Genomic DNA, 12,580 nt, shown 5'->3' with positions numbered 1-12,580 from the left:
TCACCCTCTTTGATTTTCCTATCCCTAGATCTCTGCCACATGGCAGTTTTCTTTTTCTTTCAAATCTCACTAAGCTCCTCCCTAATTTGTTTCATTCTGAGGATATCCTCAGCATTAGTTCTGTTTTTTTTAGGGAAGTTATGTTTTATTTAGAAAAGACATCCAGGCTTAATAATACATCCATCGCATTAGGCCAATCCTTTTCTATTCCCTGACGGCTGATGCGCACATTTTTGTTCCCTGGGTTGGCCACCCAGTGCGAACGATCGTTCGATTAAAAGCGAGGGAGCCGACGTCCGCACAATATTCGCGTCCAAACTGAAAAACACTGGAAAAGACAATTTTAGAGGAGTGGGCATTGCGGTAATTTGACGCATCTCTCTCCTCGGTGGCCAGCAGCTCCTTTCCTTGCATACATATACCCACGATTCGCTGCCAGAAAGAACCAATAACTGAGACTCCCTGCGCTCTCATCTGCTCTCCTCTGTCCTGCTCTGCCATCTCTGCGACTCTGCCGCATGCCAACTCCTCCCCCGGCCATTACCGCACCAAAAAACCTCACCCCGCGCCGCCATTTCCGCGACCATGCTATCGCGGTTCAATAATTCGCTCTGGATGCAGGAAGACGACGGCCATGAACAACAGGGCCTCGGCCACGAGCAGCCGCCGGCGATGGGGCAGGAGGCTGGGCACCACCACGACCAGCACCTCCTGGCTATGCCCACGGGGGGAGGCGGCGGGTTCCGCGCCCCGTCGATGCTTGATGAGGACTGGTACTTCGGCGCGGGCGCGGTTGGCGACGGCGCCGCGAACGGGTCCATGGCCCTGGTGCCGGCCGCCATGGAAGCATCGGGGTCCAGCTCCGGCTTCGGAGCCGGTCCACAGATGTTCCCGCTCCTCAACCTGGGCGGTACCGGACCGTTCGACGTCTCTGGGTTCGACCTCGGCGGCTCCGGCACTGGAGGCGGCGACTTCACGGCGTTCCTTGGCGCCGGCAACGCGTCGAATACATCGCCGGTTTCCCTGCTGCCGCATCGGAACACAGGGTTTCTCGGCTCCTTCGGCGGCTTCGGCACCGCACCGGCACAGATGACAGAGTTTGGTGGCCTCGCCGGTTTCGACTTGTTCGACACCGGTGCCGGGGGCGGAGGCGGGGGCGGGAGCGGCTCCTCCTCAGAGGGGCCGGCTGCTCCAGTGTCCTTGACCGCTCCTTTCTCCGGTCGCGGCAAGGCGGCGGTGCTGCGGCCGCTGGAGATCTTCCCGCCGGTGGGCGCGCAGCCAACGCTCTTCCAGAAGCGCGCACTACGGCGTAATGCCGGCGAAGAGGACGACGACAGGAAGCGTAAGGCGGCGGTGGCGGCGGAAGGAAGCGCCCTGTCCGCGGGCTGTGACACCATGCTCGACGACGCCGACGAGGACATGGGCAGCATTGACGCGTCCGGGCTGAATTACGACTCGGAGGACGGGAGGGACGTGGAGGAGAGCGGCAGGAAGGACGGCAAGGAGTCGAACGCCAACAGCACGGTGACCGGCGGCGCTGCGGCTGAAGGGAAAGGAAAGAAGAAGGGAATGCCAGCCAAGAACCTCATGGCGGAGCGTCGTCGTCGGAAGAAGCTCAATGACCGGCTCTACATGCTCAGGTCCGTCGTGCCGAAGATCAGCAAGGTGAGAAATTATTTGTGTGCGCCTCAGCGCCTTATCAGAGTTTCGTAAAGTACACAAGGAAATACTAGTTGTTGCTTGTGTTTAGGTTGAGTAGGTTTAAGCAAAAGTTTATGGCCATATGCATCGTTCTGATGCAGAGGCGGGGGCCTGACCCCCTTTTCGAAAAAAAAGGTTTAGGGACTCTTTGATTCGTAGGATTTCCCAAATGCAGGAATAGGAAAAACGTGGGATTGGAATGGCATGTCATCTTGAATTCTACATGATTGTATGAGTGTTTGATTGTGCATAAGAAAAACGTAGGATTCTTTCAAAGAGGTTTGAGTGGATGGAAAATTTCCTATGAAATCTAGTGCAAATAAATCCTATGGAAAAATTCCTACGGTTTACAATCCTACGAATCAAACAACCCACGTAGGAAAAAATCCTAAGGATTAGAATCCTTCAAAATTCCTTTGAGAATCCTTTGAATCAAAGAAGCCCTTAAGCAATTTTGCTACATCACATAATCTTGATGAATTTTGTGCATTTTGGTTGTCTACAGGACCAGATCTTCAATTTCATTCCAGCAAATGTTATCTTAGATGTTAAATGTTCTCCCTATTTGGCGTGGCGATAATTGTAATATTTTTAGGATGATTATCATGGAGTATCTGATTGCCTGAGGAATTAGATTAGAGTAACTTTAGTTTTTTACTGCAGATAAATTATTTTCCATCTTATTGCCAGTCTTTGTCTCTGCTGCCTCATGTTCAGTTTTCACTCAATTATCGTAGAGTTGTAGAGAGAAAGATCATAAAAATAGTTACATAATAAAAATCGGTCAGTTATTGCGCATTTTAGGTGCAGGTTTCTGTGTAGAGTTGTGGATGCACGCCAGTTTAAAGAATGTGTCATAGAAATTTAAGCCTTGTTGGCCACACACTCCTTGGTCTGTCTAGCTTTGTGATTTACTCCAGTATCCGCAGTCCCAGCTTTTCTGTTTAGCTCTACTGATGATTATCTCTATTGGCATGGCCATAATCTTGCCTTACTTAGAAAGGGTACTGAATTTATATTCCTAGGACTAAACAATCTCTGCATACAATTCACCAACTATCATTTCTCTCTATGCGTAGCTAGTCTAGCGAACTGATGTATGTGGTTGCAATGGGCAGATGGACAGGGCTTCGATTCTCGGTGACGCGATCGAGTACCTCAAGGAGCTCCTGCACAAGATCAGCAATCTTCAGAATGAGCTTGAATCATCCCCTTCCATGCCCTCGCTGCCTCCGACGCCCACAAGCTTCCACCCTGTGACTCCGACGTTGCCCGCGCTGCCGTCCCGCGTGAAGGAGGAGCTCTGCCCGAGTGCGCTGCCAAGCCCTACCGGCCAGCAGCCAACCGTGAGTATCTATCTCTTGAGACCTCTGAATTTCAGTCAGGAAATTCAGACCTTGACGTGACATGGTATCCTTTTTTGTCCCCCTTGGCTTGCAAAAGGTTGAGGTTAGGCTCCGGGAAGGCCGGGCCGTCAACATCCACATGCTGTGCCCTCGCAGGCCCGGGCTTGTGCTCTCTGCCATGAAGGCGATCGAAGCCCTTGGTCTTGATGTGCAGCAGGCCGTTATCAGCTGCTTCAATGGCTTTGCCTTGGACGTCTTCAAGGCTGAGGTATGGCATTGTAGTCCATGTCTGTCGTCACCTTTCCAGAAACAATGAAGAGAAAACTCGACTTATCTTGCTCACTCGGTTCCTTCTTCTTCTTGGCATCAGCAATGCAAGGATGGCCCTGGTCTTCAGCCCGAGGAGATCAAGGCGGTTCTCTTGCAATCCGCGGGGTTCCATCTTCCCGCGATGTAGGAGGGAGGGAGGGAGGGGCAGCCAGCCAAGTGCAGAGGATAGTGCTGTATCTAAGGAATTTCTTTTTACAACAAGTAGCGGTGTTTTCCGGGAGAAGCTACCTCACCTTGGGTAGTCTGAAACCCCTTCCCAGAACCGATTTATCTGCGAGTCTTTTAGAGTCCAAAATAATGTCGGCAATCTGTTATTAGTACGAGTACCTAACATTGCTTATGCCTGATGTTACCTTATTTTTCAGTACATCGTGTGTAAGTTTGAACGAGACTTGTGTGGATCATTGAAGCGTAACACATTGTTAGATGATGTGTCTTTTCGGTTCCTTGCGTGATGTTTTTCTGGCGTCTTTGTGGTTGCTGTGGCTTGGATTTGGTTTGCAAAATCCAAACGGTGTTGTGCAGGTCAGTTATTGGAAGCACAGAGAGAGAGAGAGCAAGCAGGCAAAAGTGGTCCTTGTGCTGGACCCAACGACAACGGTCTTCACTGCAGCCTGGCACTAGCAGGGCTGGATTTGGCTGGTTTCCAATCAAAGCTTGCTACTCCGGTAAGAAAAGAAAGAGAGGACCAACAGCCGGTATCTCGCTGTAAACAGTACGTACTACGGAGATCCGCGCCAATTAATTTCCGAGGCATGGCAAAGACTGCGAATACAGGACGTGAAATGCACTGTTGATGTCACTGCTGCAGAGCTGCTCTGCTGGACCACGGAAGCCGATCTACTGCCTCACCTTGACCTTCTGTGAAACTCAAACCGAAAATAAACTCGTTACTCGACGATTCCAGTGTCACTCGTTACTTGTTCCTTGTCACGCTGGCCTGGCTCCAACGAAGATGACAAAGTGCCGATCCAACACTAATCAAGACTAGAACCCTCCAAAGGAGGGCCCCCCTATATATTACTTGAGCTCACACTAAAAATTATGGACATAAAAGTTAGCTATACAATCTGCTCTCTTCATGTTCTAAAACGCCAAAAAGCCCCCCATGCCCGTCTGATGCGGCAGGAGCAGATATTGAGCACCCGTTAGCAGCCTCGCATTTTCTCCGGATCCGTAGCACAAAACAGTAGAAGGGAAACAAGATAGCGTTAGACACAGCCCCATACGTAGCAAAACTCTTTCAGCAACCCTCTATCTAGATGAAACAAGAATACAAGGGGAAAACATCTCTCTGTTTACGACCACAACTGGCTACAAGCAAACATGCACCTGGAACAGGAAGAAAATTGCTGACTATACACAACATGTCGTACAGAACAGAGAGAGCTACATATTGAGCTACAAATCTATCGGCCCAGTGATGGTTGAGACGAGCCAAAAGGAGAATCAATTTTGACTCTATTCTATTTGGAGAAACCTAGTAGAGCTCCTATAAAAAATGTCGGATACGTCAAAACTTCAGTACATTCCTTTGAAAACGGTGCTTGTTCGGCAGATGCTTGCTCCATGCTCCTCGTAATCTTCCTTTGTGTGGCAGCACTGAATGACAACAGAAAAAATAATCACTTAATTCCATGTATGACTGAATTCATAGCCCAATTACAAATGGCAATGTCTGGAGTGGCGTAATAGTAACTTGGCCTTCCATCGACATACAACAGTTAATATAGCAGAAATATATGCACTAATATTCACTTCTGCGTGTGAAATGAAGTGTCAAGTGGCAGGTACCTCGAAGAATTCATGGCTGGATGCAGCTACAGAACCCCCAAACCAAACTGCATAGCTCTGTATAGGATGGGTGACTACGTTGACCTCAACAGGCTGGCATCAAATAATAGACAAACGAAACATACAGAATCAATCACATATAGACTATTGATTACAACAGGCTGACATTCAAACATGAACATATAGATGGCAATTCAACTAGTTACGGCATGAGCTCAGTCAAGCATTGTTGTACTTACTTTCACCTCCACGCGATGACGCGCATTAGTTTCGGCAACACGTTCGTCTACTATCTTCTTTATATTATTTTGGAGTCTCTTGTGGAAGTCTTTAAACATGGTAGTTCCACCAGATAATACTATGTTCTGCAAATAGTGGAATTTCATAGTGTCACATCAACATGTCACTTTCTATTCTTACATGTGTTTGCAGAGCTCAAAGAAAGCACCTTATACAAAGCTCTCCTTGTGTCAATTGGCGCAGATTGAACACAGCTGTCAATCAGTTCAGGTAAAGGAGTGGAGAAGTCAGGAGAATACATCTCAGGATGGAAGAAGATCTGCATTTGTGTTATTAAAAAGTTACACTGGTTCCAACTACTACTTGTGTCAAGTGCAAGAGCAAGGACACTTGTAAACTGTTGCCTCTTTATTCTGATAAAAATGCGTAACAACCTACAGAATTAAGTTCAGCTAAAAACAAACATAAAATTATAGGGATTTCCTTTAGAGCTTCTCGATATATTTCATAACCCGCATAGACTAATGATAAACCATTGCCCGAGAAAAGTCCCGAGCTACTTATTATTTACGTATTTATGAATAAAGAAAATCATGATCCAAATTCCCATATAATGGTCAACCTGTCTGTCAGTCAGATGATACTTCTATAAGTATGTAATAAGGCATTGCAACCTCAAGTCTAAACGTGCAAAGGCGTCCATTGATTTGATGACTGGTTATAAGAGCTTAGCAGTTCAACATAGTTTCATACCTGTGAACCATCAGAATTACTAATTTAATCTGTTGGGACCCCGTATTTTCATTATTACTATAAATCTTGAAGAATGAAATGATTTCTTCAATCGGTCATATAAGACTGTTTTAGATGCCTACACCTGCCACCTGGACAGGAGTGTAGACAACATAGAAAAGTACAAGGTGGCAAAGAAAGCCGCAAAGTGAGCTGTGAGTAAAGTAAGGGGTCAGGCGTATGAGGACCTCTACTAGCACTTAGACATGAAGAAAGGCGAAAGGGACATCTATAAGATGGTCAAGATCCGAGAAAGGAAGATGAGGGATGTGGGATGTCAACCAAGTCAAATGCATCAAGGACAGAGCAGATCAACTCCTGGTGAAGGACGAGGAGATTAAACACAGATGGCGGGAGTACTTCGACAAGCTGTTCAATGGAGAGAATGGGAGCTATATTATTGAGCTCGACGACTACTTTGATGATACCAGCAGGCGCTTTGTGCGACGAATCCAAGAGTCTGAGGTCAGGGAGGCTTTAAAAAGGATGAAAGGAGGCAAGGCGATGGACCCTGATTGTATCCCCATTGAGGTGTGGAGAGGCCTCAGAGACATAGCGATAGTATGGCTAACTAAGCTTTTCAACCTCATTTTTTGGGCAAACAAGATGCCAGAAGAATCGAGGCTGAGTGTTGGCCGACTAAAAGGCGACATGTTCAACAGTTAGGTGTAGCGGAGATGCGCATGTAGAGATGGATGTGTGGCCACACAAGGATCGGGTCTGGTATGATGATATATGTGAGAGTTGGGGTAGCACCGATTGAAGAGAAGCTTGTCCAACGTCGGCTGAGATGGTTCGGACATATACAGCGCAGTGCATAGGGGACGGTTAAAGTGTGCTGATAATGTCAAGAGAGGTTGGGGTAGATCAAACTTGACATCAGAGGAGTCCGTAAAGAGAGAGCTGAAGGACTGGAATATCACCAAAGAACTAGCCATGGATAGGGGCGTGTGGAAGTTAGCTATCCACGTGCCAGAACCATGAGCTGGTTTCAAGATCTTATGGGTCAACTCTAGCCTACCGCAACTTGTTTGGGACTAAAGGCTTAGTTGTTGTTTGTTGTTGATTAAGGGTAAAGTAAGAACAGAATGACTTAAATTGCATTGACAACGTAAACTGACAAGCATTCTGAGAAAAAATGGCAAGGCTAAAACAACATCTATTTTGAAACAGAGGGAGAATAATGAATAGGCCCACTGCATGAAAAATTCCCACGAAATTGAATGGTAGAATACGGTGTACGGACAAACCTCTGGTCCAAGAAAACGCTCATATCCAATGTCAACTGTGTATGGAACCCCAGTCTTCGGTTTGATTGCAGACCATTGTTTGATATATTTACTAGGCTTGCTGTCATGCTTCTTGAACTCCTGAAATTATACAATTCAACCGCCTATCATACTTGTGAACAGATAAATCCATAAAGAAAAAGGAATATGAATAAATGAGTTGGTATTGCAAAAGGTGAAGTCCAAAAGGTAGGTATTAGTCGCTATTACAACAACACAAGCAAACATATGCAGCATGTAGACCAGTTCCATATAACAAAATAACAGTGATTTCTCAGCATTGCACAGAATAGGTTTTATATATTTGACTTTAGTGGAGAAACTTCAACTCTCAAATATTCCACTGAATGATGTGCTTGTGTAGATCATTGGAAAATACAAGGACAAGAAAATATAATATCAAGACATTGGTTCCAAGCAGCACAGTACCTTGACAATGTCTGAAGGAGTATAGCAATACGTTTCTTTCACCCTACGAGCTATATCCAAAGCATCATCAGGTGGAAGAAGCTCACCCCTTTCCTGCATAACGCACGATGATACTAAATCACCAACAGAATTTCATATTATAATACTACTACACGCCATAAGCATAAAAGCAGCCATGTACGTGCAGAAATCTATCCCCTCTGATCACCAATGAATGTTGTTTTGGACATAGACGCAGATTTTGATCATCAATTTATACAAAAATATGTTGCTTGAGATAAAAATAATTATGCATTACAAAAATGTATTCTCACAATGAATCTAGTAATGCCAATTTCATGTTGTCAATGTAGGTAATATTTTCTATTGTAATGGTCAAACTTAACAATGTTTGACTGGTCCAAATCCTAAAACAAACTACATTTGTGATCAGAGTACCATGTTTCACTAGCTTCTACAGAATGGCCACAACCAAATATTCATGGCAAATGATGTCGCACTAGTTCTGCAGTAAAATGGAGTTTCTTGCCCAGATGACAACATTCCAGTTTTTCATTTTAAATTACATATTTTCATTCAATCTAAAGTTGCAGCTGAGGCTAAGAGGCCACCCAAACATTATGGCAGCTGTTATGGACATTGATCCACAATGAGATAATTTGGGTATAGTAAAGGTCTGAAGACCAATGAGAGGGTCCTCTACTGTCCGGAAGCAGGGCTCATCCCTGACTTGGAAGAGAAGCTCCGAGGCTTATTGGAACTTTTGTTCATTGATTTGTTGTCTAAAAACAGGTAAATGCTAGTCATTTATATAAAACAACTAACTTGATCCACAAATTGGATCACAACTTAATTTAAAGTACAAATAGCATCCAACATGGGCATTTCAACTCGTTCTAGTTTTATGCAAGTACAAGTCTATTATTGTTGCTGGTTCCGCATAATTCCGCTGCACATACGACTCAAAACCAATAACAGCAACACTTGTGAATGCAATGGTGCAGGTTTTGTTTTCTAGATTTGTGTGATCTAGATAAAAAATTGCCATATTTCATAAGAGAACATGTTCACAAAATCAACTTCTTGTGGATGATATATGGTCTGTGGGTATAATATGGGGGAGACTGGAGCCTTAGCCCTTAGGTATCCTTACAAAAGGAATGCGAACTCTTCCAAGTTGATTAATCAAGCAACCATACTGAGCAGTGCAAAACTAATGTCAGGATACCAAGCAATAACGCACAACAGATCTAGGGTTCACATATTAACATGATCACTTACAAGGAGGCTTCAGAATAGATATCCATGAAAGTAGAAACTATTTGACTGAAGCATTGTTTTGGCTTTGTTGACCGAAATGCAGTGTTATCCGATTATTACTATCATTGAACTATCCAGATAAATATTCTAACATGATAAATATTTGCCGAAGTACCTAACAAATACATGATGGTCTCTTCTTACTGCCAACACATTTCCTTTTTCCTGGATAATTCCATACCACCCAAACTTCAGGAAAATCCAAAAATTGCTATTCAATTGTTCTGGTTTAGTCGGTACTGCACAAACTTGCTTCAATTAATGTATTTGCAATATGCAAGTACTGGATACAGAACCTATTCATGGACAGCACAAGGACGTCGACACCCCAACATAACCGCAGGAAAATGTGAGAAGAAAATTAAATACCTGTAAGAGCTGCATAACAAACTGAGTTACATCACTTCCGGAAAGAGGAAAAGACTTTATGCTACTCCCAATTACATAGCCGTTCACAACTGGCACAATATGTGGAGCTCCATCCCCAATGTCAACTACTACACCTGTCATATCAGACTGACAAAATATATTGGTCAAACTCACGAGAAGAGTTGTATCCTGCCAGAATACATGGCTTTAGATGAGTCTACTTCATCAATGATGATTACTCCTATGGTAGTACTCCCTCCGTCCCAAAATTCTTGTCTTAAATTTGTCTAGATACGGATGTATCTAATACTAAAACGTGACTTGATACATCCGTATTTAGACAAATCTAAGACAAGAATTTTGGGACGGAGGGAGTACTATTTATGTCTAGAACAAAATATCTTTACAGAGCTTCACAACCACAATTCTAGATAAACATAAGTTTTAGTTAGCAAGTTAATTGGCGCTCATTGCAGAATTGGGGAGTGAGAAATAAGCAGTCATCACATAATTCTCACGAAATGGTTTCTTCATATCATGAGGTTGTGTTACGCTCAAAATTCTCCAGGATCCATGCTTATGAGTACGGAATAGTAAAACATATCTCCAAATTGGAATGGAAACTCCAGGGGCTGGCAAGCAACAAGTACGATATGAATGGGTAATATATCCAAAGATGGACCAAAATTTTGTCGAAACATGCAAGGCAACAATTCCAAAGAACAATCTGTAAAATGTAAAAGGGGAGTTTATCTTAATGTGAGTATGAGATCAATATGAGAATTTTGGTTATCTGTTAAAACATTCACAAGGTGATGTGTTCCAGTGAAAGAGATGAAGTTCACGGGATGATGACCATCTTGATACTTGATCAAACAAAAGCATGAAAGGAGGTGAATTCAAGACCTACCACAGAATCTTCTGAATCCTCTTCAGAAAGACTTTTCAGATATGCAAATCCAGCAGAAAGGCTGAGCACAGATTGCACAGAAATATATAGACCAGGGACATTAAAGGTCTCAAACATAATTTCTCCCATACATTCACGACTTTCCGGCGTACTGACAGGACTATCTGTAAGTAGGAAGTAGTGTTCCTCAGGATTGCACCGTAGATAATTGAAAATGGATTGCTGCCAAAATCTCTCCATTGTATCCCAGTCATTCACCTGGGGAGCAGGGAAAAAGATATGACATAGTGGCATGGTGCACCCGCGAAGGACAATATTACAAACAGAAAATGTATATGCATACCTGACCATGACGAATTGGGCTTCTTAAACTGTACAGGCCACTAGATTTGAAATGTGACAGAGCCTCATCCCCGATAAAAAAATCAAGATCAGCCATGACACCTGCATTATACTGTGCTAGCCAATTTGCACTACTGCACTGCTCTGATTGGTCCAAGAAAGATTCATTCACAGCTACTACAGTAGGGATGGTGAAAGACGGCTCGGAGTTACCAGCAAACCCAAGTTTGCTATACCTAAACATAAGAGCATACAGATTATGTAAGGACACAGTGTGATGAGCTTAATAGAGCAAATTTTGCATGTGACATGCATATGGAAAATTTCAAGCGGCTTTGAAGAAACCAAAACAATCTGACTTCAAGATAAAACGCTTGTGCGCGGGAACAATTATTTCCTGCCTTCTATCGCAGTCCGTTAACGATTGTCATTTTTATGTTTCACGGAGCACACATAGTGCATCAGTTAAGACATGTTATAGTACTTCGTAATAGTCTACAGTGTAACAGCAACAATTTGAGCTAAAGGACTAGAACAACATTACTAACTATAATCCTAAAAAAGTAGAAGCAGTCCCTATATTTTCCGTTCGTAGCTCCAACCATTAAACAGACAGATATTGCCTCACCGCTGGCAGCGTGGATTTAAAGACTTAACCAATAATGAATGGAGCAACACCTAGTTCAACCAATGATGAAATAAAGATAGCCATAGAAAGTCCATAAACCCAGTTTCAATTCTTCCTACCTTAAGTTCACTGTGGTATTTTTTTTCAAACACGCATAGAAATTCGTGTCATTTTAGGTTCATGTTCACCATACTCTAGAACGCTCGAGCTACCAATGTGAATGTTTGCTCGCAATTAGGGAGCGAGCCTCGCGCATGACACGCCGTTGGTGGTGATTCATGTCCCATTTTGGCTAACGAAATGCATTATTCCCACGGTAGTCGGTAATCCGATTCGACCTGCCCCAATTCGCCTCTAGCGCGGTCAGCGGAAACACACGGGCACGCACTCAGGGACCCGCGCAAACGAAATGAAAAATAACCTAGCTACTGCTGCAAGCGCAGGCGCGAATCACACCAGCGGTACAGCCGCAGGATCGGACGGAGAGATTCGGGGCTGTACCCGGTGCCGTTGTCGAATACGACGGCGGGGCGCTCGGAGGGGTCCATGGCGGGCGGCGTCGGCGGCTCCGTCGATTCCCCGCCGGCTCATATCTCGTCCGCAGCCGCCCGGAGAAGCATGGGTGGACGAGGGCAGCCGCGATCGCTCGGCCGAATCGGCGGGGAGGAAGACGGGGACGCGGCTGCGGCTGCGGCTGCCAGTGCGCACGCAGTCGGTGGGGGATCGATCCGCGCAGGGTGGGTGGGGGGTTTGGGACGCGATTGGGGACGAGAAAGAAGGCTCGGGAGATTGGGGGGAGGAGGGGCGTGCCAGTCGTGGCGATTGGGGGGTTGGTTGATTTGGTTGACGAGGGAAGCGGGAAGGAAGGAAGGAAGGGAGCACTTGCAGGGGAGCCTCGCCTCGGTTGCTGTGGCATGGTCGGAAATGGAGGCGCACTAGCACTAGTAGGTTGTCCGTGGTTCAGTTGGTCCGCACTTGCTCCGGTCGTGGATCGAACCAAACCACAGCATTACTGCATCTACAATCACCGTAAATTTGGAGACAAAGGGAGTAATTTAATAAAAAAACATCAACAGGCACAATAAAAGCG

At 45.0% G+C, this 12,580-nt stretch overlaps 2 protein-coding genes across 2 annotated transcripts; one reads left to right on the top strand and one right to left on the bottom strand.

Annotated features, from left to right (window-relative positions):
• Positions 1–671: 671 nt before the first annotated feature.
• Positions 672–3,823, top strand: LOC123147475 (transcription factor ICE1; the record flags this gene model as incomplete). The annotated part of the gene is given in 4 exon segments (XM_044566727.1): positions 672–1,665; positions 2,820–3,047; positions 3,145–3,315; positions 3,418–3,823. Coding segments are annotated over 4 exon segments (1,480 nt in total), but the record flags the coding sequence as incomplete, so codon positions are not given.
• A 784-nt stretch (positions 3,824–4,607) lies between these two features.
• LOC123147474 (actin-related protein 3) lies at positions 4,608–12,335 on the bottom strand. The gene is made up of 10 exons (XM_044566726.1): positions 11,992–12,335; positions 10,864–11,098; positions 10,521–10,778; positions 9,611–9,757; positions 7,922–8,014; positions 7,454–7,573; positions 5,620–5,730; positions 5,411–5,536; positions 5,172–5,264; positions 4,608–4,979 (listed from the first exon to the last, which is right to left on the bottom strand). Exons 1-10 carry the CDS (start codon positions 12,036–12,038, stop codon positions 4,899–4,901), a joined length of 1,311 nt encoding a protein of 436 aa, XP_044422661.1. The 5' UTR covers positions 12,039–12,335; the 3' UTR covers positions 4,608–4,898.
• Positions 12,336–12,580: the final 245 nt, after the last annotated feature.

The sequence above is a fragment of the Triticum aestivum genome, chromosome 7A (genome assembly GCF_018294505.1).
Source record: "Triticum aestivum cultivar Chinese Spring chromosome 7A, IWGSC CS RefSeq v2.1, whole genome shotgun sequence".
Lineage (NCBI taxonomy): Eukaryota > Viridiplantae > Streptophyta > Magnoliopsida > Poales > Poaceae > Triticum > Triticum aestivum.
The sequence above is the reverse complement of the archived record's forward strand: the minus strand, read 5'-3'. Positions and strand labels throughout refer to the sequence as shown.